Below are 26,085 nucleotides of genomic sequence, written 5' to 3'. Positions count from 1 at the left end.
GCTATACTTTCAGGGGAAGTCTGCCCACCCATCTGCTGCTAAGTCGCTTCAGTCATGTCGCGTCCCACTCTCTTTGCAATGCTATGGACTGTGGCACATCAGGCTCCTCTGTCCATGGGATTCTCCAGGCCAGAATTCTGGAGTGGGTTGAAGTGCCTTCCTCCAACGGATCTTCCCAACCCAGAGATCAAACTAGCCTCTCTTACATCTCTGGCGCTGACAGACGGGTTCTCGACCACTAGTGCCATGAGGAGGAGAAGGCAATGACAATCCACTCAGCCTGGTGGGCTGAGGTCTATGGGGTCACACAGAGTCGGACATGACTGACATGACTTAGCAGCAGCAGCAGTGCCATGAGGTCTATTTGTGACAAATTCTCTTAATTTTCCTTTATCCAAGAACGTCTCAATTTCCCCTTCATTCCTAAAGGATATTTTCACCAGGTGAAAGTGAAAGCGTTAGTCACTCAGTCATGTCCAACTCTGTGACACCAGGCTCCTCTGTCCATGGAATTCTCCAGGCAAGAATACTGAGTGGGCTGCCGTTTCCTTCTCCAGGGGATCTTCCTGATGCCAGGATAGAACCCAGCTGTCCCACATTGCAGACAGACTTTACTGGCTGAGTCGCCAGGGAAGCCCTTCACCAGGTACAAAGGTCCATATAGTCAAATTTATTAATTTTCCAGTAGCTATGTATGGGTGTGAGAGTTGGAGCATGGTGAAGACTGAGCACTGAAAAGCTGATGCCTTTGAACTGTGGTGCTGAAGAAGACTCTTAGAGTCCCTTGGACAGCAAGGAGATCCAACCAGTCAATCCTAAAGGAAATCAACCCTGAATATTCACTGGAAGGACCAATGGTGAAGCTGAAGTTCCAATACTTTGACAACCTGATGCGAGGAGCTGACTCACTGGAAAAGACCCTGGTGAAAGGAAAGACTGAGGGCAGGAGAAGAGGGTGGCAGAGGATGAGATGGTTGGATGGCATCATCAACTCAATGGGCAGGAGTCTGAGCAAACTCCAGGAGAAAAGGAAGCCTAGTGTGCTGCTACGGTCCATGGGCTCGTCAAGAGTCAGACACAGCTGAGTGGCTGAACAAGATTCCAGGGATAACAGTTCCTTTCTTTCAGCACTTGAAAAGTGCATGTCTTCTTTTTGGTTTCTATGATTTCTTATCAGAAATTAGTTATCATTTCAATTATTTTCCCCTACACGTAAGGTTTTGTTACTCTCAATATTATCTGTATTTTCACTTAGTTTTCAGAAGTTTGCGTGTGATGTGATTTGATATTAATATCTTTGGGATTTAGGCAGTATCTTGAATTTGTAGATCAATGCCTTTTGCAAAATATATACATTTCAGCCATTAATTCCTTTAATATTTTTTGTAGCTTTATACCTTATTCTCTGTCTCCATCTGAGACTCCAATGACACGAATGTTAGATCATTTGTTATACTGCCACAGGTGCCTGAGGCTCTGTCCTCCACTGCCCCCCAATCTATCATTTCTCTGTTGTTTAGAATGTGTGATTTTATTATTCTTAGAGTTCACTGGTTCTTTCCTCTTTTCACATGGAATAGAATATGAAACTCATATATATTGGGGTAAGGAATTAGCATGATTTACAAAATTACTTTGTATAAAAATGTTTTCAAAATCACTAAGGTAGTAAGATTAAATTTTCATTCCTGTTATTTCTATTTTATATTATTTCATGGAAAAAATAACAACTGTCCTTGATATTGGGCAGATGAACTCAAAATCAAATATACCCATTCCTGGTGAGAAGAAAAGTCAAAAAATAGAGATAAAAATCTAAGGAATTAACTTTCAGGCTATAGATCCAATGCCTACTTTACCTTGATACTTTTAAAATATGTTACTGGTGATACACATATTTTTGAAGCAATTACCTATTGCTATAAATAGAGTATATTATCTCTTCTAAGAAATATGATATGAATTCTGATCCTAACCTTCTGTTCTTTTTCAAAAAAATTAACTAAGTGACTAAAAATAATTATGGAAAATCAAGATAAATTAAGAGAAAATTAAGATAAATTAAGAAAATTGAAATAAATTAAGATAAAATTAAAATAAATAAGACAGTCATTTTATTTTTTTCAGATGGAGCACAATTCTTCAAGTAGATTAGTGTAAGTACCTATTTACTGGACTTATACCTATTTGATATTAGGTATAAATAGCAAAGCTGAATTTGAATGAGTTCCAAAGTTCAACTGTCAAGAAATGTTACTATTAGTGTTTATATTTTGATATTATTGCTATGTTTTGGTATTAGCTTTGAAAGGCTATATGGTCTTCTGAGAAATGTATAGTAAATAACTAAAATGTAAATTAGACCTTTTTCTAAAGATTGACCACAGAAATTCAAGGACATCTTTAAAAACTACATACACCTGATAAATAATTTATGGGAAATGGATCCCAGAGAAGCAAACCTAAATATTACCTCATGTATAAATATTTAAAGGAAGTATGCATACATAAAAATGTAATCACAGCATATGATTCAAACTATATTCAATTTACCTTTAAGCCACCCACCAATTTGGCTGATGTAAGAACCTGGGCCATTTATTTTAAAAAGTGGATTTCCAAGAATTACTCATATAGTTCCTGGATCTGGAACTTGGTGTCTCAATGTTGATTAAATATATTTAGGAAATGGTATATCATAGGAACTTAAGTGGAACAATGAAAGCACTTACTCAAACATTCAAAACACTCCCTAAAAGCTAAAAAGCAAACAAACCACTACTCTGTTTCACTGAAATGCTCACCTTATTGAATAAAGAACATTCCCATTCTTGAAAATTCTTAACAATTTGTTGTCTGTAGTCACTTCATGAAAGTTGGCTCCCTTTTCATTGGCAAAGAACAAATCAGGTTTCCAAATGGAATCCAACATGGAAGGATCTAGGTCCAACGAGTCATCAGGGTATTCACTATATGCAAGACGCGGATCATTCCATTTCTGACGAAGAAAAATATTCACTCTGTAATCCTGTGACAGAGGAAAGACAGAGGGGGAAAGGCTTGTTTTTAAAAGCTTAGAATTGTATGTGTTAGTCTTTCAGCTTCTCTGAATTATAGCAAAAACTGCTGATATCCATGTGAGATTTCCATACCCCTCAATCCTTAGTCGTTACCACCAAGAGTCTCTACTTCTGAGGCTTTGCCAATGTTTCTACATGCCTTCAAAGAAAAGGTCACAGAAGACCATACTTTTATCATGCTTATATTTTGCTGTGCCATTCAAATTTTACTCTCTTGAATAAAATACTGAATTGCTATTGGACACTCAGAATAAAATATTTTAGAATCACTTCCTTTTGTAGGTATCCATTAGCATCCAGAATGCATTTAGTAAAATTTTCTTGAAAGCTGCTTATTTTGTGAAAATAAACATATGCACTTTTTACAATAAAGCACCATTTTCTCATATTTAATATATCATAAAGGTTCTATGAAACTGGTGAAGTGGTAAAAATGAAAGGTGGTTTAGGAATAATAAAGGAAAGCTATTGCCAGTAATCCTTTAAGATTTGGCTTATGAGATTTCCCAATTAGATCTTTCATAGTTATTAATGAAAGAAAAGTCAAAGATTCCAATCAAATTCTTGCTTACAGTTTCCAGACTAAGGTTCAGTTCAATTCAGTCGCTCACTCATGTCTAACTCTTTGTGACCCCATGAACCACAGCACCCCAGGCCTCCCTGTCTATCACCAACTCCCAGAGTTTACTCGAACTCATGTCCATTGAATCAGTGATGCCATCCAACCATCTTATCCTCTGTCATCCCCTTCTCCTGCCCTCAATCTTTCCCAGCATCAAGGTCTTTTCAAATGAGCCAGTTCTTCACATCAGGTAGCTGAAGTATTGGAGTTTCAGCTTCAACATCAGTCCTTCCAATGAACACCCAGGACTGATCTCCTTTAGGATGGACTAGTTGGATCTCCTTGCAGTCCAAGGGACTCTCAAGAGTCTCCTCCAACACCACAAATTCAAAAGAATCAATTCTTCAGCACTCAGCTTTCTTTATAGTCCAACTCTCACACCCATACATGACCACTGGGAAAACCATAGCCTTGACTAAGGTATAGAGTGACAAAGATCGACAACCATGGGTTTGTGTTATATTTGTACACAGTATGTAAGCACTATCTGTGACTATAAAATTTTGAAATGAGCAAATAAACATGCAGACTTAGTACAAGCATAAGTAAAATGAACATTTTTAAGAAAGCTTAATTTCCATGGAAAATAGCTAAGGCTGGAGATATTCAGAGAAACTGAATATCTGTTTTCATCTATTTTATCATTCTTTAAACACCAAATTACCAGTCACCAGAATTGAGTAACCAAACAACCAGAAAAAATGATTCCATAATATTAGACCCAAAGATTGGTTATCTTGCAATGAGGTCAAATTCAGAGTTTGAAGTGAACGTTACAAATATATATGTTCCCTTGATCATTATTTTTGCATTGGGACTCTTATATTCTAACTGGAACTGAGGTTACATACCAGATAGTACTTTTCTGCTTTCCAGTTGCCCCGTGTATCTTCCAAAGTGACAACAGAGCAGAGATCACTTCAACTTTCTACCACAAAACTCATATTGATGTGGAAATCTCACAAGCCACAAGGATAGGTGATCCTCCCCTAGCATAGGGCTCAGAAGTACAGTTTCATGGCTGGTGGTCAGTTCCCATATCCCTCACTGTCCTGTAATCTGTGCCTCCACCCTAACTGCCACCAAACACATCAGTGATGGCACTAGAGTCAGTTTGCCTCTGCCTGACCTCTAGGGAAAGACTAAAACAAGACAATTTATGATGACATCTGCCAGGAAAAATAACTGATTATTCCTTTAAGACTGATTCTTAAGACTTTTTTTTAAAAGCTGACATATTTTTATATTGTAACTAATGTATTGATGGAGTACTCTGCAATGCTGAGAACTTTCAAGCTGCAGTGTATGTGATAAGGTGGCCCTAGTGGTAAAGAACCCACCTGCCAATGCAGGAGACATAAGAAACACAGGTTTAATCCCTGGGTTGAGAAGATTCTCCTAGAGAAGGGCATGGCAACCCACTTTAGTATTCTTGCCTGGAGAATCCCATGGACAGAGGAGCCTGGAGGACTCCATGGGATTGCACAGAATCAGACATGACTGAAGCAACTTAGCCTGCCCATATGTGATAAAATTTGGTTGATTCTCCTCATCTTTACATGATTGATTTAGTGATAAATTTAATACATACAATATCAGATTCTTCCAGAAACACTTTTTGCTCCAAGAATGAGCTGGGAAAAAAGACATCAAGTAGCCTTCAGTTTGTTTGTAACTCACACAAGGAAAACATCAACTGTCATCTGTCACCACAGCCAAATGTTTTCCTATATCAAGTGTGCTCCTTCTGTGAGTAACCAGAACCATCTTTGTTTACTAACATGTCTAGGCCTATGGTTTAGTGCCAGAATCCAAAGCATAACTGAAAAATTACCATTTCCTGAAAACCCAGAAACTTAGGTTTTAACAGTCCACACAGTTTAGGTTTTGACCTGCCTGCAACTGAACGTTGTGATGGGAAGCTTCCCTATCAAACAATCAACTTCAGCTTTTTGAAAATAAACTTTTAAGCCCAACTCCTCAAGCCAATGTATCCCATCTATGCTCAGCAACCTATTATATTAATTATTTTTGAATTCTGAAAGGAAGTGAAAGTGTAGTCTCTCAGTCATGTCTAACTCTTTGCAACCCCATGAACTGTAGCCTGCCATCTCCTCTTGCCCATGGAATTCTCCAGGCAGGAATACTGGAGTGGATTGTGATTCCCTTCTCCAGAGGATCTTCCCAACCCAGGGGTCGAACCCAGGTCTCCCACATTGCAGGTAGATTCTTTATTGTCTGAGCCACCAGAGGATCCCTTTTGAATCCTGATCATATGTGAAAATGTGCAAAGAAAAGGGTATAAAACAACATATTCAAATAATACCACTCTAAAAGAAGAGTAACTCAACTTTTTATCCATGTAACTCAACTTGAAATAAATTGTTTGTAACAAAAGATCATAGATCAAGGAAGGAAACAGCTTTGCAAAACAGAGACCAATAAATGTGTATGCAGCCTATGGAGGAAAAAAAAAGACGTTAAATGGACTTACTAAAGTCAGTTTAAAAATTCAGTCATTCCTTGGATACACTTAAAGACTAAGTGTCTTTGTTTATTTTGGGTGGTTTTCTGTTTTGTTTATTTATTTTTATTAACAATTTTGTGTTAGTTTCAGGTGTGTTTTATTAATAGGATTTTCCCTGTTCTCCTGGCTCTGCTTCTATAAGGAAGAAAATGTAGAAAGGTCATATGTGAGTTTTAAAAAAATGAGATAATACATCATAGCAAAATCAATATTTTTATCTCACATTTCTAAAATCTACCCATTTATTAAATTTATTCCTAAGTCTTATAAGGCAGCTGAATTGACATTTACATGCCTGGAATCATATTTTAGGACAGAGACATTAATGATTCTTTTCCCCTAGAAATGTCTTTTGTAGTAATATATATATATACTTGCAAACCCTTCAGAAGTTAATTTTATTTTTTCATCATTTTGCATGTTATACAATTAATAAGTTGTTTCTAAATGTTATACCAGTGTATTAATCTTACACAACAGTGATAGAAGCATAATCATTATTTCATAAATATATAAAGACTAATTTTGACATTTTGGAGTTCAAGTTTATTATTATTATTAGAATAGAGTGTATCATGTTATTCTAACTACTTTAAATTAATTGTGCAGGAAAACATTCTGTTGATCAAGTAAAATTATATACCACATTTGGATTTGAAAGTAAGCATTCATTAAAATGTACTTTTAATTCCCTATGTATGTCACATAGTAAATAATTACAGAACCACACTACACTTTCTCTCCTAGTATTTGAAACTTTACATTACAAGATACAAGTAAATAGTAATTCTATTAGGTAAATATTTTAATGATTAATACACTAGGCTCAGAAGTAAATCTTCTTGGTATCGAATGTCAGCTGTCCCAGCAAATAGCTCTCTTTTTCTAAATTAATTTTTATTGGAGTATGATTGCTTTACAGTGTTGTTAGTTTCTACTGCACAGCAAAGAGAATCAACTATAAATATACATGTATCCCCTCTTTTTTCTATTTCCTTCCCATTTCAGTCACAACAAAGCACTGAGTTCCCTGAGCTACACACTAGGTTCTCATTAATTACCTATTTTATACACAGCAGTGTATATATGTCAATACCAGTCTCCCAATTCATGCCACCCACCTCTTCCCACCTTGGTGTCCATATGTTTATTCTCTACATCTGTGTCTCCATTTCTGTTTTGCAAATAAGATCATCTATACCATTTTTCTATATTCCACATATATGTGATATTTGTTTCATATAAAATATTTGTTTTTACTTTCTGACTTACTTCACTCTCTATAACAGTCTCAAGGTCCAGCCATGTCTCTACAAATGATAATGTAATACATATATACAATGGAATATTACTCAGCCATACAAAGGAATGAAATGTAGTGAATAGCTTTCTATTCTCTCTGGACCTTGTTTGATCAGCGGTGAGACAGGGATGATTATAACACCACTTCCCCTGATAGGGCTCTTGTGAGTACTGGATTGATCTACGTCACGTACTTGGAACCACATTCACTAAATGTTCGACTCTCAAAATTAACAGCCATAGTAAATAGAAATTTTCTTGTATTTTCTGTCTAAATTAGTTTTGAAGCACTAGTGGCATTTTTATTTGAATTTGGGGTAACTGAATTTGCCATGGAAGAACATAGGATGGATAATTGTAATGCTGAAATCTGGTGAATAATATCTTTGAAAATTTGCAAGACTATTATGATAAACATCATTAACTTTTGTATTTCAACATTTCTGTATTTTTATATTTTCTGTGTTTATTCTATTGCCCCTCCTCCCCCATTTATATATAAACATACATACATATACATATATTAAATTTGTTTTGAGTATATAAGGCTCTTTTCCATCACAGTAAGTACAGTTCACATTTCACTTAGGTGCTCCATGGATTACTTCTACTATCCTCAGAGAAAATCTATAAAGTCAGTGTTATTAGGTGTACTTAACTTCACAGGTATGGAGAACAGAACAAAGACACATTAAGTAACTTCAGCAGGATTACAGACCTATCAATAGCAGAGCGGTAATTCAGGCCCAGAAGTTGTGTTTCCAGAGTTTTAACGATATACTTACTGACTGTGTGATCCACAGCCATTCATGATTCCCCTGTATGCAAACCAAACATTTTATAAACAAATACAGATTCTGGTCTATGGGGTTAATGGTGGGGATTTTGGGGTAAGGAATTTGGGGATTTACTGATCAACATGCTCTCTGATGGTAAATTACAAGCACTAAATCTAAGTGTGCCCAGACTAAATAATAGTTGCCATGTTGTCATTTCTCTATAAAAGGTACCCTGGTGGGAGAACAAATTTAGTAGAAAACATAACACTATGTATTAGATCAGCTAAAATGACATATAGAATATTATTTTCATCTTTTGTCTTATAGGGATGTATACGATTGCTAGCAACTAACTGAAATGACCAATTAGAAAAAAAAATAGTAGAGAGAAATAATAGCCTAATGTTAACAAAGCAAGTTAAGTGCTTCTCTTTCCCGTGATCCATAATTCAGTTCATTTTTAAATTCCCTGGTGCTTCAGGAAATTTCTAACCCAGCAACTAAGCCTGCCCCCCGCCCTTCCCTGCCTTCCTTCACTATTCTTGTCTCTGTGTCTCTGTCTCCTCCTTCATCTTTCTCCTCCTGTCCCTCACTCACACATGTACACGGCACACCCAACCTTACTACCTCTTTAGGACCTACTGCTGTTTCTGTTTAATTATTGTGTGCAGGTATTTTTACACTGTATTGTTACAGATTAAAAAAAAAAAAAAAACAGATGTCAACAATGCTAGCACTGTTGATAACTTGATACCTTTGCCTTCTTTCTTTTCTTTTTCCCACACACTGTCACACAGTTGAAATTCTATCCTAGCTGCACTTTTGCACCTTTCATTTCACTTAATATATTTTAGCATTTCCTGGTATTCTTCTTATTCATCATTCCAGTGGCTATATGATGCACTTTTTTTAACACAAATACTTTTTCATATGATTGAATAGGATCTAGTGCATATGGGAATTATGCAATCTGTGAAAAAAACTTAAGTGCTCATTTATTTTCAATAGCCAAATAAATTTTTTCTTTATGTCTCAATAAATCTGAGCAAGAATTAGTATTATAAAATACTTACAAAGAATCTGTGGAGCATATTATCAGAAGATAATATTTCTGAGAAGAAAGCATTTAAATGAGAAATTAATATCAAAATGAGAAATTAATGTCAAAGACACTTAAAAACTCCATGTATTTGGAAATTAAATGTTCACTTTTAAATGATGGGTTTATCTAAGAGGCCATAACAAGGAAAATTAGAAAATATTTGTAACAATAAAAATGAAAAAATAATTTATCAGAATTTGTTGCATGAAGCTGAAACTGCCCAATGCAACTAAATATAGCATGGAATCTTGAATAAGGTGTGAAAACAAATAATGGACACTAGCATAAAATTTTGTGAAATTTGAATAAAATCTGTACTTTAGTTAATAGTACTGTATCACATATTAATTTACTGGGCTTTTTAAAAACAACATAGTATTTATATTCAGAATTGGATTAGAAGCTTCAAGTCTTATTCAAAAATTTTTTAAATAAAAAAATTACTTTCTGGAAACAGAAAGGTTTTTAAAAAGCTAAATAATAAGCTTTCTACACTTTTAGCAGTAATATTAAATGCCAGAGTAAATGGAACTATATCGAAGTTTTCAGTGAATATAAATTGGAAATCTAGCATTCTGTTCATACTTGTGGTTGTAGTTGTGGTTTAGTTGTTAAGTTATATCTGACGCTTGCAGCCCCACAGACTATAGCCCACCAGGCTCCTCTGTCCATGGGATTCTCCAGCAAGAATACTGGAGAGGACTGCCATTTCCTTCTCCACTGTTCATACTTAGTCTAACTTTATTGAAGCTTTCAATAGCTAAGTCAAAGATCTCTCTTGGTAAATGTCATTTTGCACTTAAAAATATGTGGGTTATTCTCAAATATCTTTTGATTTTGATTTTTAACATAATTCCACAGATATAAGAGAACAGACTCTGTATGATTTCAATACCTTTAGACCGTGAAGTTTTTGCACCTTGTTTTATGTCCCTGGATATGTTCCAGTGTCTCCTGGTATATAATCAATGGGAACTTGAATAGAATTTGTATCCTGCTGTTGTGTGAAAACTGTATAAATCTTAATCATGTTGAAAAAAAGGAGATATTTCTAAAACAAGACTTTGAAAATGATATTGTAAAAATAACCATTACAAAATAGAACAAGAAACACCAAAGAGGCTATTTTTTTTTCTGGATCACTTGAATATTTCCCAATTGACTGTAAAACTTATCTCTAAAATTGGGTTTATAGTGGCAATTATCACTGCCCTTCTTCTTTATAATTTGATTTAATGAGATTGGCTTGACAAATTATACATTCACATACTAAATTTTGAAAAGGATGTTTTTTCCCAGGTTAAAGAGCTCAGTTAATATCCCTATTTTTAAAGTTATTGATGATGTTATCAAAGATGTTGTTAAGAAGTGGTACTTAGCTTGATTAAACTATTGGAAATTTATTTTATATTCATGTAATTTTTAACTTGGTAAAAATTTTGCCCCAGCATATAATTATTCAGTTACTTTCTGCAAAAAGATGTGAATATTTAACAGTACATACATGTATTTGAGCATGTGCATGTTGAAAGCTGAGATGGAATATATTTTCTGTATCTTGAAAAGTTGAGATAGAATATAAAGAGATCTTAATGACCCAGATAACCACAATGGTGTGATCACTCACCTACAGCCATACATCAAAGACTGAAGTCAAGTGGGCCTTAGGAAGCATCACTACAAACAAAGCTAGTGGAGGTGATGGAATTCCAGTTGAGCTATTTCAAATCCTCAAAGATAATGCTGTGAAAGTGTTGCACTCAATATGCCAGCAAATTTGGAAAACTCAGCAGTGGTCACAGGACTGGAAAAGCTCAGTTTTCATTCCAATCCCAAAGAAAGGCAATGCTAAAGAATGCTTAAGCATTGCACAATTGCACTCAGCTCACACACTAGCAATATAATGCTCAAAATTCTCCAAGCCAGGCTTCAACAGTAAGTGAACTGAGAAGTTCCAGATGTTCAAGCTGGATTTAGAAAAGACAGAGGAACCAGAGCCTAAATGGCCAACATCCACTGGATCACAGAAAAAGCAAGACAGTTCTAGAAAAACATCTATTTCTGCTTTATTGACTAAGACAAAACCTTTGATTGTGTGCATCACAACAAACTGCAAAATTCTTAAAGAGATGGGAATACCAGAACACCTTTTCTGCCTCCTGAGAAATCTGTATGCAGGTCAAGAAGCAGCAGTCAGAACTGGACATGGAACAACAAACTGGTTCCAAATTGGTAAAGAATTACATCAAGGCTGAACATTGTCACCCTGCTTATTTAACTTATATTCAGAGTACATCATGAGAAATGCCGGGCTGGATGAAGCACAAGCTGGAATCAAGATTGCCAGGAGAAATATAAATAACCTTAGATACACAGATGACACCATCCTTATGGCAGAAAGTGAAGAGGAACTAAAGAGCCTCTTAAAGTGAAAGAGAAGAATGAAAAAGCTGACTTAAAACTCAACATTCAAAAAACTAAGATCAAGGCATCTGGTCCCATCATTTTATGGCAAATAGATGGGGAAACAATGGAAACAGTGACAGACTTTAATTTCTTGGGCTCCAAAATCATTGCAGATGGTGACTGCAGCCATGAAATTAAAAGACACTTGCTCCTTAGAAGAAAAGCTATGATGAACCTAGACAGCATATTAAAAAGCAGACACATTACTTTGCTGACACAGTTTCATCTAGTCAAAGCTGTGGTTTTTCCAGCATCCATGTATGGATGTAAGAGTTAGACCATAAAGAAAGCTGAGTTCCGAAGAATTGATGCTTTTGAACTGTGGTGTTGGAGAACACTTTTGAGAGTCCCTTGGACTGCAAGGAGATACAACCAGTCCATCCTAAAGGAAATCAGTGCTGATTATTCGTTGGAAGCACTGAGGGTGAAGCTGAAGCTCCAATACTTTGGCCACCTGTTGGGTACAGATGACTCATTGGAAAAGACCCTGATGCTGGGAAAGATTGAGGCAGGAGGAGAAGGGGACGACAGAGGATGAGATGGTTGGATGGCATCACTGACTCAGTGGACATGAGTTTGAGCAAGCTCCAGGAGTTGGTGATGGACAGGGAAGCCTGGCATACTGCAGTCCATGGGGTCACAAAGATTCGGACGCGATGGAGCGATTGAACTGAACTGATGTTGAAAAGTTGACGTAGAATATATTATTTTAGCCAAAAACTCAACAGAACTTATTCAAGTTAAAAGTATTAAAAGATCAAAGTTATTTAGTGTTGTCCAATAAACATTTATTTATCATGTGTTGCTAGCCTGCAATGCAGTTAATGCTGATGATACAATATTGAAAGATAATGGCTGCTCTCAAATTGTTCACTCTATTATAAAAGACAAACTGTAAACATAATTTTTCCATTAAAAGTGCCATGTTGAAGTGCACAGCAAGCTATGGAAACACAGGGAAGAGATAGATATTTTATTATGACAATATTTTACTGAAGATGAAAACAGACATGAATATGCGTGGACTTCAATTGGAATACTATATCAAGAATAGAAAATAAACATATAAAATGCATTTTAAGAAATAAAAGATAATGTTGATAATAGGAAGCTATAATACCAGATATATTTTTAAAATAATCAAGTAGAATAATAAATGAAAGAAAATATACAGTTGTTGATATTAAATATATAGTGAATATGTAAAAGCATATAAGAATCAGTTGAAAATAGAATTTGAATTGAATCTACAGCTAAAGAAATATCCCACATTAAAATAGACAGTAAATAGTTTCTTAGTTGAGGGGAAGCAGGGAGTGACATGAATTTTAGGGAAAAATAAATATCCAAAAATATCTGTGATGATGTTTGCACAACTGTGTGAATACTAAAAATCACTTAAGTCTATAGAATTTTAGCTAGATTTATTGTCTGGGATGTGTACAGTAAGCATTTATCACCTATACTGGAAAATACTTAGACTGGCAGCAGATTTCTCAACATTAATAATGAAACTCACAATACAATGGGTCAAATTACTCAAAGTACTAAGAGGAAATTATAGTTAACTTTGAATAGTGTACTCAGTAATATAATCTCAAAATTGAAGGTAAGTCAGTACAGAAAAATACACAGTTTAATCTTGAACATTTACAAAATGGACTTCTAATTAATTTACTTTAAAAAGACAGTACAAAACCCACAGAATTCTGTTCTGAAATGCAAAAAGAAATGATGAATGTGAACTGGTCCAAGTGGATATGAATTTGACTAGTCTTTGAATTTATGGGGTTTAAATGAACTGAAAAATTGAAAAGATATTATCATATACTAAGACTAAAATCATATGTAGAGATACCTTTAAAATATGTTAAACTCTTTCATGCAGAACATTTCATAATTTCTTTACAATGTAAATATTTAAATGGAGAGAGATGCCATGATTAAACAAAAAAGATTAAATATTCTGAAGTGAGCAATTCTTTCTAAATTAGTTGTTAGATCCAGTGCAACTTTTATCAAAGTCCACCAAGTTTTTTGAGGAAATTGACAAGAAAATCTTATAAATTATATGATTATAGATTATAAGATCCAGGAATAGCTAAGACATGCTTATAAATAAAGAAGAAATGTAGAGAGATTTCATGTAATAGATGCTTAAAATGACTAAAATGCTGTAAGAGATTATGATACTGGTGCAAAGATAAACTGACTAATAGGACTAAAGGAAGAGCCTGAAAACAGTCCTTACTTCACAAAAAAAGAGAAGTTTTCAGGTGAGAGCTGGGTGCTTAATAAATGATTCTGCCTATGGCAAAATGGTCACATTCTATGTCTACCTGATACCACCCAAGAAAGCAAGTTTGGGTAGATTAACAGTTCAAGCAGAATAGAAAAACTGAAAAAATAGAAGAAAATATAGCAGAATATTCTATGGCCTTGACGTGAGGCAGATTCTTTAATAAATTCTATGATGTCAAAATTAAGAAATTCTATTCACCAACAGGCTATTTAAGGATAATGAAAAAACAGACCACAATGGAAAAAAATATTTGCCACAGTGGTAGAATTTATCATTGGCCATTGCCAGAATATAAAAAGCCTCAACCAATGTATGAGAAAAAGACAAACAACTGAGTAGACTACAGTCAAAAGAAGAAATGCTTCACTGGACAGAGATCACAAATGTCCAATAAATATGTGAGAAAACATTCACTCATTTGTAAATAAAGATGTGCTAATTAAGATATTGAGATACCTTTTTTTCCCCATTTATTTTTATTAGTTGGAGGCTAATTACTTTACAATATTGTAGTGGTTTTTGCCATACATTGACATGAATCAGCCATGGATTTTCATATGTTCCCCATCCCGATTCCCCCTCCTGCCCCTTTCTCCATCCCATCCCTCTGGGTCTTCCCAGTGCACCAGCCCTGAGCACTTGTCTTGTGCATCCAACCTGGGCTGGTGATCTATTTCACCCTTGATAGTATACTTGTTTCAATGCTTTCTCTCAGAACATCCCACCCTTGCCTTCTCCCACAGAGTCTAAAAGTCTGTTCTGTACATCTGTGTCTCTTTTTCTGTTTTGCATATAGGGTTATCGTTACCATCTTTTAAAATTTCATATATATATGCATTAGTATACTGTATTGGTCTTTATCTTTCTGGCTTACTTCACTCTGTATAATGGGCTCCAGTTTCATCCATCTCATTAGAACTGATTCAAATGAATTCTTTTTAATGGCTGAGTAATATTCCATAGTGTATATGTACCACAGCTTCCTTATCCTTTCGTCTGCTGACGGGCATCTAGGTTGCTTCCAGTTCCTGGCTATTATAAAAAGTGCTGCCATGAATATTGGGGTGCACGTGTCTCTTTCAGATCTGGTTTCCTCGGTGTTTATGCCTATTCCTATACACTAACAATGAGAAAACAGACAGAGAAGTTAAGGAAACAATACCATTCACCATTGCAACAAAAAGAATAAAATACTTAAGAGTATATCTACCTAAAGAAACAAAAGACCTATACATAGAAAACTATAAAACACTGATGAAAGAAATCAAAGAGGACACAAATAGATGAAGAAATATACCGTGTTCATGGATTGGAAAAATGAATATTGTGAAAATGAGTATACTACCCAAAGCAATTTATAGATTCAATGCAATCCCTATCAAGCTACCAACGGTATTCTTCACACAACTGGAACAAATAATTTCACAATTTGTATGGAAATACAAAAAACCTCAAATAGCCAAAGCAATCTGGAGAAAGAAGAATGGAACTGCAGGAATCAACCTGCCTGAATTCAGGCTCTACTACAAAGCCACAGTCATCAAGACAGTATGGTACTGGCACAAAGACAGAAATATAGATCAATGGAACAGAATAGAAAGCCCAGAGATAAACCCATGTGCCTACGGACATCTTATCCTCAACAAAGGAGGCAAGAATATACAATGGAAAAAAGACCACCTCTTTAACAAGTGGTGCTGGGGAAACTGGTCAACCACTTGTAAAAGAATGAAACTAGAACACTTTCTAACACTGTACACAAAAATAAACTCAAAATGGATTAAAGATCTAAATGTAAGACCAGAAACTATAAAACTCCTAGAGGAGAACATAGGCAAAACACTCTCCGACATAAATCACAGCAAGATCCTCTATGACCCACCTCCCAGAATTTTGGAAATAAAAGCAAAAATAAACAAATGGGACCTAATTAAACTTAAAAGCTTTTGCACAACAAAGGAAATTATAAGCAAGGTGAAAAGACAGCCTTCAGAATGGGAGAAAATAATAGCAAATGAATTATCAATGAGACAAAGGATTAATCTCAAAAATATACAAGCAACTCCTGCAGCTCAATTCCAGAAAAATAAATGACCCAATCAAAAACTGGGCCAAAGAACTAAACAGACATTTCTCCAAAGAAGACATATAGATGGCTAACAAACACATGAAAAGATGCTCAACATCACTCATTATTAGAGAAATACAAATCAAAACCTCAGTGAGGTACCATTACACGCCAGTCAGGATGGCTGCTATCCAAAAGTCTACAAGCAATAAATGCTGGAGAGGGTGTGGAGAAAAGGGAACCCTCTTACACTGTTGGTGGTAATGCAAACTAGTACAGACACTATGGAGAACAGTGTGGAGATTCCTTAAAAAACTAGAAGTTGAGATACCACTTTAACCTACTCTGTTGTTAAAAATAAGAGGTTTGATGACACAGATTTTGGCAAAAACATAGAGCCAAATGATAGCTTATATATTGCAGCTGAAAGTAGAAAAAGTGGGGAAAATTGACAATTTTTTAATTTTTAATTACAATTTTTAATTGCAAAAATTGTATTGTAAATTTCATATGTGAAACTCAAGATACCAAAATTTTAGTTCTAAGTATAAATCTTAAAGAAATCCTTCCACTTGTGCACTAGGTGATATTAGCAAAATATTTATAGCAGCACTGTTAGTGATAGTGAAAAACGAAACAAAAACTGGAACCAATCCAAATATTCATTGGCATAAAAATGTATAATATATCATAATATGTCAAAAAAATCAGATATAATATAACAGTGAATATGATTAATACTAATATTTGCAATGAGGCTAAATCTTAGAAATGTTAAATTTAGTAAAAATAAATAAATAAAAAATGTTATAGCACCACTTTTGTAAAACTAAAAACCAAGCAATGTCTCTCTCTCTCATCTACCAACCTACCTATCTACCAATCTATCTATCTATCTGTATCTTTTTCCATCTCTCTAATAAAATTTTGAGGGAAAAAGAATTATAAACACAAAATGGTTGACAGTGATAACCTCGGGAGACCTTAAGAGAATTGGATTAGGAAGGGTTATATAGTTATAGGTAATGTTTCAGTTTTGAAATTTGGTGGTGATAGAACAGTGTGTTATTAAATTATACACTGTCACATACATGATTTATGTAACTATTTACCAAAATATTAATATATGAATATGAAATTAACCACTGGAAATGCCCATTGGAACTACCATGTTAATTCAGGGTAAATACCCTACACATTGTAGTGTGTTTCCATTTACATATTTTCAGTTCAGTTCAATTGCTCAGTCATGTCCAATTCTTTGCTACCCCATGGACTGCAGCATGCCAGGCTTGCCTTTCCATCAGCAACTCCTGGAGCTTGCTCAAACTCATGTCCATCAAGTTGGTGATGCCATCCAACCATCTCATCTTCTGTCATCCACTTCTCCTCCTGCCTTCAAATTTCGCAGCATTAGGGTCTTTTCTAATGAGTTAGTTTGCATGAGGTGGCCAAAGTATTAGAGTTTAAGCTTCAGCATCAGTCCTTCCAATGAATATTCAAGACTGATATCCATTAGGATTGACTGGTTTGATCTCCTTGCAGTCCAAGGGATTTTAAAGAGTGATCTCCAACACCACAACTCAAAAGCATCAATTCTTTGGCACTCAGTATTCTTTATAGTCAAACTCTCACATCCACACATGACTACTGGGAAAACCATAACTTTGACTAAATGGACTTTTGTTGGCAAAGTAATGTCTCTGCTTTTAATATGTTGTCTAGGTTCATCCATAGCTTTTCTTCCAAGGAGCAAGCATTTTTTATTTTCATGGCTGTAGTCACCATCTGCAGTGATTTGGAGCCCAAGAAAACAAAGTCTGTCACTTTTTTCATTGTTTCCCCATCTATTTGCCATGAAGTGATGGAAGTGGATGCCATATTTTCATTTTTTGAATCTTGAATTTTAAGCCATCATTTTCACTCTCCCCTTTCACACTCATCAAGAGGCTCTTTGGTTCTTCTTCACTTTCTGCCATAAGGGTGGTGTCATCTGTGTATATCAGGTTATTGATATTTCTCCCAGCAATCTTGATTCCAACCTGTGCTTCATCCAGCCCAGCATTTTGCATGATGTACTCTGCATATAAGTTAAATAAGTAGGGTGATAATATTCAGCCTTGACATAATTCTTTAGCAATTTGGAACCAATCTGTTGTCCATGTCCAGTTCTAACTGCTGCTTCTTGACCTACATACAGGTTTCTCAGGAGGCAGGTAAGGTGGTCTGGTATTCCCATCTCTTTAAGAATTTTGCACAGTTTGTTGTGATGCACACAAACAAAGGCTTTGCCGTAGTCAATAAAGCAGAAGTAGATGTTTTTATAGAATTGTCATGCTTCTTCTATGGTCCAGTGGATGTTGGCCATTTGAGCTCTGGTTCTTCTGCCTTTTCTAAACCCAGTTTGCACATCTGGAAGTTCTCAGTTCACATACTGTTGAAGCCTGGCTTGGAGAATTTTGAGCATTATATTGCTAGTGTGTGAGATGAGTGCAATTGTGCAGTAGTTTGAACATTCTTTGGCATTTCCTTTCTTTGGGATGGGAATGAAAACTGAGCTTTTCCCGTCCTGTGACCACTGCTGTTTTCCAATTTTGCTGGCACATTGAGTGCAGCAATTTCACAGCATCATCTTTGAGGATTTGAAATAGCTCAACTGGAATTCCATCACCTTCACTAGTTTTGTTCATAGTGATGCTTCCTAAGGCCCACTTGGCTTCACAGTCTTTGAGGTCTGGCTATAGGTGAGTGATCACACCATCATGGTTGTCTGGGTCATGAAGATCTTTATTGTGTAGTTTTTCTGTGTATTCTTGCCACCTCTTCTTAATATCTTCTGCTTCTGTTAGGCCCATAACATTTCTGTCCTTTATTGTGCCCATCTTTGCATGAAATATTCCCTTGGTATCTCTAATTTTCTTGAAGAGATCTCTAGTTTCCCTTCTATTGTTTTCCTCTATTTCTTTGTGTTGATCACTGAGGAAGGCTTTCTTATCTCTCCTTGCTACACTTTAGAACTCTGCATTCAGATGGATATAACTTTCTTTTTCTCCTTTGCCTTTAGCTTCTCTTCTTTTCTCAACTATTTGTAAGGCCTCCTCAGGCAACCATTTTGCCTTTTTGCATTTCTTTTTCTTGGGGATGTTCTTGATCACTGCCTCCTGTACAAAGTCACAAACCCCTGTCCATAGTTCTTCATCTGCCTATCAGATCAAATTCCTTGAAACTATTTGTCACTTCCACTATCATCATAAGGGGTTTGACTTAGGTCATACCTGAATGGTCTAGTGGTTTTCCCTGCTTTCTTTAAGTCTGAATCTTGCAATGAGGAGCTCATGATCTGAGCCACAGTCAGCTTCCAGTCTTATTTTTGCTGACTGTATAGAGCTTCACCATCTTTGACTGCAAAAATATAATCAATTGACCATCTGGTGATGTCCATGTGTAGAGTCTTCTCTTGTGTTGTTGGAAGGTGTTTACTACTCAGGGATCAAACCCAGGTCTTCCTCATTGCAGGCTGATTCTTTACCAGCTGAGCCACAAGGGAAGCCCTTTATATACTTAATATGATATATTTTATGATTTATAACATTTTTATTAACATCTTTCTATGCACATCTTATATTATTTTGTAGGTAGAGTGGTGGCCCAAAGACATTTGAATTTCAATCTCAGGACCTGTGAAGGTGTTAACTTTATTTGGCAAAAGAGATTTTGCACATGTGACTAAGAACCTAGAGATGAGTTATCCAAGGTGGGCTCAGTGTAATCACAAGGATCCATAGAAGTGAAAAAGAGGCAGAGTCAGTGTCAGTGACCTAGTGTGGAAATGGGTAGGTTTACGATGAGGGAATGGGACCATGAGCCAAAGAACGTGGGCAGCCTCCAGAAGTTATAGAAGGCAAGGGGGTGAATTCACTCCTAGAGACTCCAAATTAAAGCCCTTCAGAAGCCTTGATCTCAGCCCAGTAAAATCCGTTTTGGACTTCTGACCTCCAGAATCATAAGAAAATACATCTTTGTTGTTTTAAGCCACTAAGTATGTGGCAGTTTATTACAGCAGCATTAAGAGACAGATGTGTGTGTGTGTGTGTGTCCCTTAAAATCCCATACATTCCCGTCCTCACTTTTTGAAGACAGTTCTAGAACAAGTTTTTTGTTTTTGGGGGGTTTTTTGTTAGTCATTCAAGAAGGTAGGACATGTAAGGCAAAAAAATCACTGGATTTATAGACAAGTGAAAGAAATAATTCAGAATGCTTTCTGCTTATAAAAGTCCTAATCAGAGGCCCTAATTTCAAATAATCAGAAAATAGCTTTTCTTTCTAAAAGAAACAAGGATAAAGTGCAAACTCCCTAGCAAATGTTTCTCTGGTTTAGTGTTATAAGATTTTCTAATTCAGTGCTGCCAACATAGGTTACCATGCTTCACAAAGTTGGAACACAATAGGCAATAGTGGAATAATTGCTCCTAACATAAGCCCTTGTTGCTTGTACCATCTGCTCTAGGAACCTCACCACAAGGGGGATGGTCATTTGGGGCCACTGATTCTGAAATAATGGCCCATTGGGAAAATGTTTTTCCATTCTCACTTGCTACACCAACAGGGAAGAAAGCAGTTTCATAAAAATTCTTTTGAGGCTCAGAAAGGTTATTTCTAATCTCCCCTTGACTTCTTCATTATCCATATGTTTAGTTATACTCTAAAAAAGGGAAGAATTACTTAAAATTATAATTTTTAAGAAAAGCTAATTATATACAAACCTGGAAACATAAAGTTAAGGGATTGATATTCTTTGCAAAGCAGAAATAGAGACACAGATATGCAGAATATGTGGATACCAAAGGAGAAAAGGGGGAATGAGAGGAATTGTGAGATTGGGATGGACAAACATATACTGTTGATACTATACATAAAATAGACAACTAATGAGAACTTACTTTACAGCACAGGGCACTCTACTCAGTGCTCTGTGTTATCCTGCATAGGAAGGAAGTCCAAAGTTCAGTTCAGTTCAGTCGCTCAGTCGTGTCTAACTCTTTGTGACCCCATGAATCACAGCACGCCAGGCCTCCCTGTCCATCACCAACTCCCAGAGTTTACCCAAACTCATGTCCATCGAGTCGGTGATGCCATCCAGCCATCTCATCCTCTGTCTTCCTCTTCTCCTCCTGCCCCCAATCCCTCCCAGCATCAGGGTCTTTTCCAACGAGTCAACTCTTCACATGAGGGGGCCAAAGTATTGGAGCTTCAGCTTCAGCATCAGTCCTTCCAATGAACACCCAGGACTTATCTCCTTTAGGATGGACCGGTTGGATCTTCTTGCAGTCCAAGGGACTCTCAAGAGTCTTCTCCAACACCACAGTTCAAAAGCATCAATTTTTCAGTGCTCAACTTTCTTCACAGTCCAACTTTCACATCCATACATGACCACTGGAAAAACCATAGCCTTGACTAGATGGACCTTTGTTGGCAAAGTAATGTCTCTGCTTTTTAATATGCTATCTAGGTTGGTCATATCTTTCCTTCCAAGGAGTAAGCGTCTTTTAATTTCATGACTGTAGTCACCATCTGCAATGATTTTGGAGCCCAAAAAAATAGTCTGACACTGTTTCCACTGTTTCCCCATCTATTTCCCATGAAGTGATGGGACCAGATGCCATGATCTTATGGGAGGGGAATATATGTATACATGTTGCTGATTCACTTTTCTGTACAGCAGAAAATAACACAACATTGTAAAGCAACTTATACTCTAAAATAGTTAATTAAAAAAAAAAAGACTGCACAAAGTTAGTACTTCCAATAGTTTCTTCCTTTCAGTGAAAACCAGTAATTTATGTTGTTCTTTGGTTGTAAGGTTACAAAGGAATCTTTGCCCTTCATGGCTCCACAAGGCTCTGTTTATCCAGCAATCCCCTTCTGTCCCCAGGGTTCACCTGTCTTCTTATTCTACCCGCTGGTATCTGTAAACTGTATGCCCAACAGACTGCCAGGCAGTCAAGCAGAATGCTTTCTCTCCTTCACACCAAGTGATACCAACAAATCTACAGATGGCAGAAAATGGCGTCATCTCCTGCCTTGTATTTCTGCCGAAATCAGCCCCTAAATGTTTGTTCACTCTACTTTATACTACACCAAGTAGGAAGAGGAAGTTTATATGCTTCTGCTGGTTGAAGTCACACGGACATAGAAATGTTGTCACTACCATTTCCATTCATGACCCAAAATTTCTATCAAAATTTATACCAACATAGAATGTGCTCATTTGCTTTTTGTATTTCTACTTAATGTTCATCACAAAACTGACATGTTAAAATTAACCTAACCCTTTATATATATCGCTTCTTAATTTTCAATTTGTATATTGAATGACATGTTGGCAGTGACTTATTATAATTTATCTTCAGGTCTTCCATTAGGTAATTGTTTCACTACTGGAAATATGACTTGGATTACAAAAAAATCAGAATTGGGTCTTCCCTGGTGGTCCAGTGGTTAAGACTTCGTGCTTCCACTGCAGGAGGCCTGGGTTCCATCCCTGGTTGGGGAACCAAGATCGTGCAAGACTCATGATGCAGTCAAAAAACAAACAAAAAGATCAAATTCTCCTGGAAAATGAACTATCATTTGGTCTTCAGAACATCCTATTGTCAATCTCAACACTTTAAGAGCTTCTCAAATCAAGCAAGAAATTCTAAGGACCCACTAACAGGAAGAATACTTTTCCAAGGATAGCTGAGGGACACTTCACAGTCTAAAAGATGGGTAACAGAACCATGGAATAATAATTTTCTGAAGATCTTCCATGTTTCCTTGAACATCTAATGTAAATTGTATTATATTTTATGTGTCTTTTTCTTTAAATTGTAGTCAAATATATAATGTTTGACATCAATGACATGTAGTACATTCACAACATGGTGTAACCATCACTCTATCTAGTTCCAGAAAACAGTGTCCCCTAAAGGGTCACTTGTCATCTTCCTTCCCTCCAGTGACCACTAACCTGTGTTCTGTGTCTACAGCTCTGCCTACTCTGAAGACTTCATACTAATGGAATGATACAGTACATAGTCTTTTGCATCTGGTTTCTTTCACATGGCATAATATTCCCATGGCTTATTATATGGGTGTTTTAAAGTGTGTTTAAAAATACATAGAAATCATCTGTTTAATTTACAGAAAACTGAAGAATCTCATTGAGATATTTGCAAGGTGATATAATTTTAAAGATATAAATGTTTTTGGAAATGAATGCCATATATATATATATATATATATATATATATATATATATGTTTTCATCTTTTATGTTGATTGTGGATATCCACAATCAACATAAAAGATGAAAACAGTAACTATGTAAACTGAATGATTACTAACTTTCAGGCTTGAAACTAGATGCCTTGTCAGAGAGTGTTTTACCTATGTTCTCCTCTAGGAGTTTGATGGTTTCTGATCTTACATTCAAGTCTTTAATCCATTTTGAGTTGATTTTTGTGTATGGTGTTAGAAAGTGTTCTAGTTTCATTCTTTTACAGGTGGTTGACCAGTTTTCCCAGCACCACTTGTTAAAGAGGTTATCTTTTTTCCATTGTATATCCTTGCCTCCTTTGTCAAAGATAAGGTGAGCATAGGTTCGTGGATTTATCTCTGGGCTTTCTATTCTGTTCCATTGATCTATATTTCTGTCTTTGTGCCAGTACCATACTGTCTTGATGACTGTGGCTTTGTAGTAGAGTCTGAAGTCAGGCAGATTGATTCCTCCAGTTCCATTCTTCTTTCTCAGGATTACTTTGGCTATTCGAGGTTTTTTGTATTTCCATACAAATTGTGAAATTATTTGTTCTAGTTCTGTGAAAAATACCGTTGGTAGTTTGATAGGGATTGCATTGAATCTATAGATTGCTTTGGGTAGTATAGCCATTTTGACAACATTGATTCTTCCAATCCATGAACACGGTATATTTCTCCATCTGTTTGTGTCCTCTCCGACATAAATCACAGCAGGATCCTCTATGACCCACATCCCAGAATTTTAGAAACAAAAGCAAAAATAAACAAATGGGACCTAATGAAACTTAAAAGCTTTTGCACAACAAAGGAAACTATAAGCAAGGTGAAAAGACAGCCCTCAGATTGGGAGAAAATAATAGCAAATGAAGCAACAGACAAAGGATTAATCTCAAAAATATACAAGCAACTCCTCCAGCTCAACTCCAGAAAAATAAATGACCCAATAAAAAAATGGGCCAAAGAACTCAACAGACATTTCTCCAAGGAAGACATACAGACGGCTAACAAACACATGAAAAGATGCTCAACATCACTCATTATCAGAGAAATGCAAATCAAAACCACAATGAGGTACCATTATACGCCAGTCAGGATGGCTGCTATCCAAAAGTCTACAAGCAATAAATGCTGGAGAAGGTGTGAAGAAAAGGGAACCCTCTTACACTGTTGGTGGGAATGCAAATTAGTACAGCCGCTATGGAAAACAGTGTGGAGATTTCTTAAAAAGCTGGAAATAGAACTGCCATATGACCCAGCAATACCACTTCTGGGCATACACACCAAGGAAACCAGATCTGAAAGAGACACGTGCACCCCAATGTTCATCGCAGCACTGTTTATAATAGCCAGAACATGGAAGCAACCCAGATGCCCATCAGCAGACGAATGGATGAGGAAGCTGTGGTACATATACACCATGGAATATTACTCAGCCATTAAAAAGAATTCATTTGAATCAGTTCTAATGAGATGGATGAAACTGGAGCCCATTATACAGAGCGAAGTAAGCCAGAAAGATAAAGACCATTACAGTATACTAACACATATATATGGACTTTAGAAAGATGGTAACGATAACCCTATATGCAAAACAGAAAAAGAGACTCCGATGTATAGAACAGACTTGTGGACTCTGGGAGAAGGCGAGGGTGGGATGTTTCAAGAGAACAGCATTGAAACATGTATATTATCTAGGGTGAAACAGATCACCAGCCCAGGTTGGGTGCATGAGACAGGTGCTCGGGCCTGGTGCACTGGGAAGACCCAGAGGGATGGGGTGGAGAGGGAGGTGGGAGGGGGGGACTGGGATGGGGAATACATGTAAATCCATGGCTAATTCATTTCAATGTATGACAAAATCTACTGTAATGATGTAAAGTAATTAGCCTCCAACTAATAAAAATAAATGGAAAAAAAAAAACATCATGTAAAAAAAAAAAAAGAAAAAAAAAGAAACTAGATGCCTTAAATAAAATTTATAATTAAAAATAAATACTGTTTATAATCTGCCTTGCATACAGGTCTTCAGGAATATATTTAATCTTGGAAATGACTAACAGCCTCAACTTGCATTTCAAGTATTTTTCCTGATAGCAGAGTCTGATTTTGTCAGAGCATTACCTAGTCACTTCCCAACAATCAGGTCTTATTTTACCACTACCTGAAATTGGGGACTAATGTTATAAAACAGACTAACAAAGGAAGGAAGATTTATTCTGAACCTATATAGCATTAAACACTACCAAAGTAAATAAATTATGCAAATCCTTTCTTTACATTAAGGTATTCCTACTTTAAGTACCAGAAATGGTATGGACCTAACAGAAGCAGAAGATATTAAGAACAGGTGGCAAGAATACACAGAAGAACTGTACAAAAAAGATCTTCATGACCCAGATAATCACAATGGTGTGATCACTCACCTAGAGCCAAACATCCTGGAATGTGAAGTCAAGAGGGCCTTAGAAAGCATCACTACGAACAAAGCTAGTGGATGTGATGGAATTCCATTGAGCTATTTCAAATCCTGAAAGATGA

At 36.2% G+C, this 26,085-nt stretch overlaps 1 protein-coding gene across 2 annotated transcripts in view; it reads right to left on the bottom strand.

The window, feature by feature from the left end:
• The window catches only part of GLRA3 (glycine receptor alpha 3), a 188,665-nt gene that overhangs the window by 88,943 nt on the left and 73,637 nt on the right, over positions 1-26,085 (bottom strand). For both annotated transcript variants that reach the window (XM_070480668.1, XM_070480669.1), the window contains exon 4: positions 2,805-3,028. In XM_070480668.1, the coding sequence (XP_070336769.1) occupies positions 2,805-3,028 (224 nt within the window). The remainder of the gene's footprint in view (positions 1-2,804; positions 3,029-26,085) is intronic.

Source organism: Odocoileus virginianus, chromosome 18 (assembly GCF_023699985.2).
Source record: "Odocoileus virginianus isolate 20LAN1187 ecotype Illinois chromosome 18, Ovbor_1.2, whole genome shotgun sequence".
NCBI lineage: Eukaryota > Metazoa > Chordata > Mammalia > Artiodactyla > Cervidae > Odocoileus > Odocoileus virginianus.
This window is presented reverse-complemented; position numbering and strand designations above follow the sequence as displayed.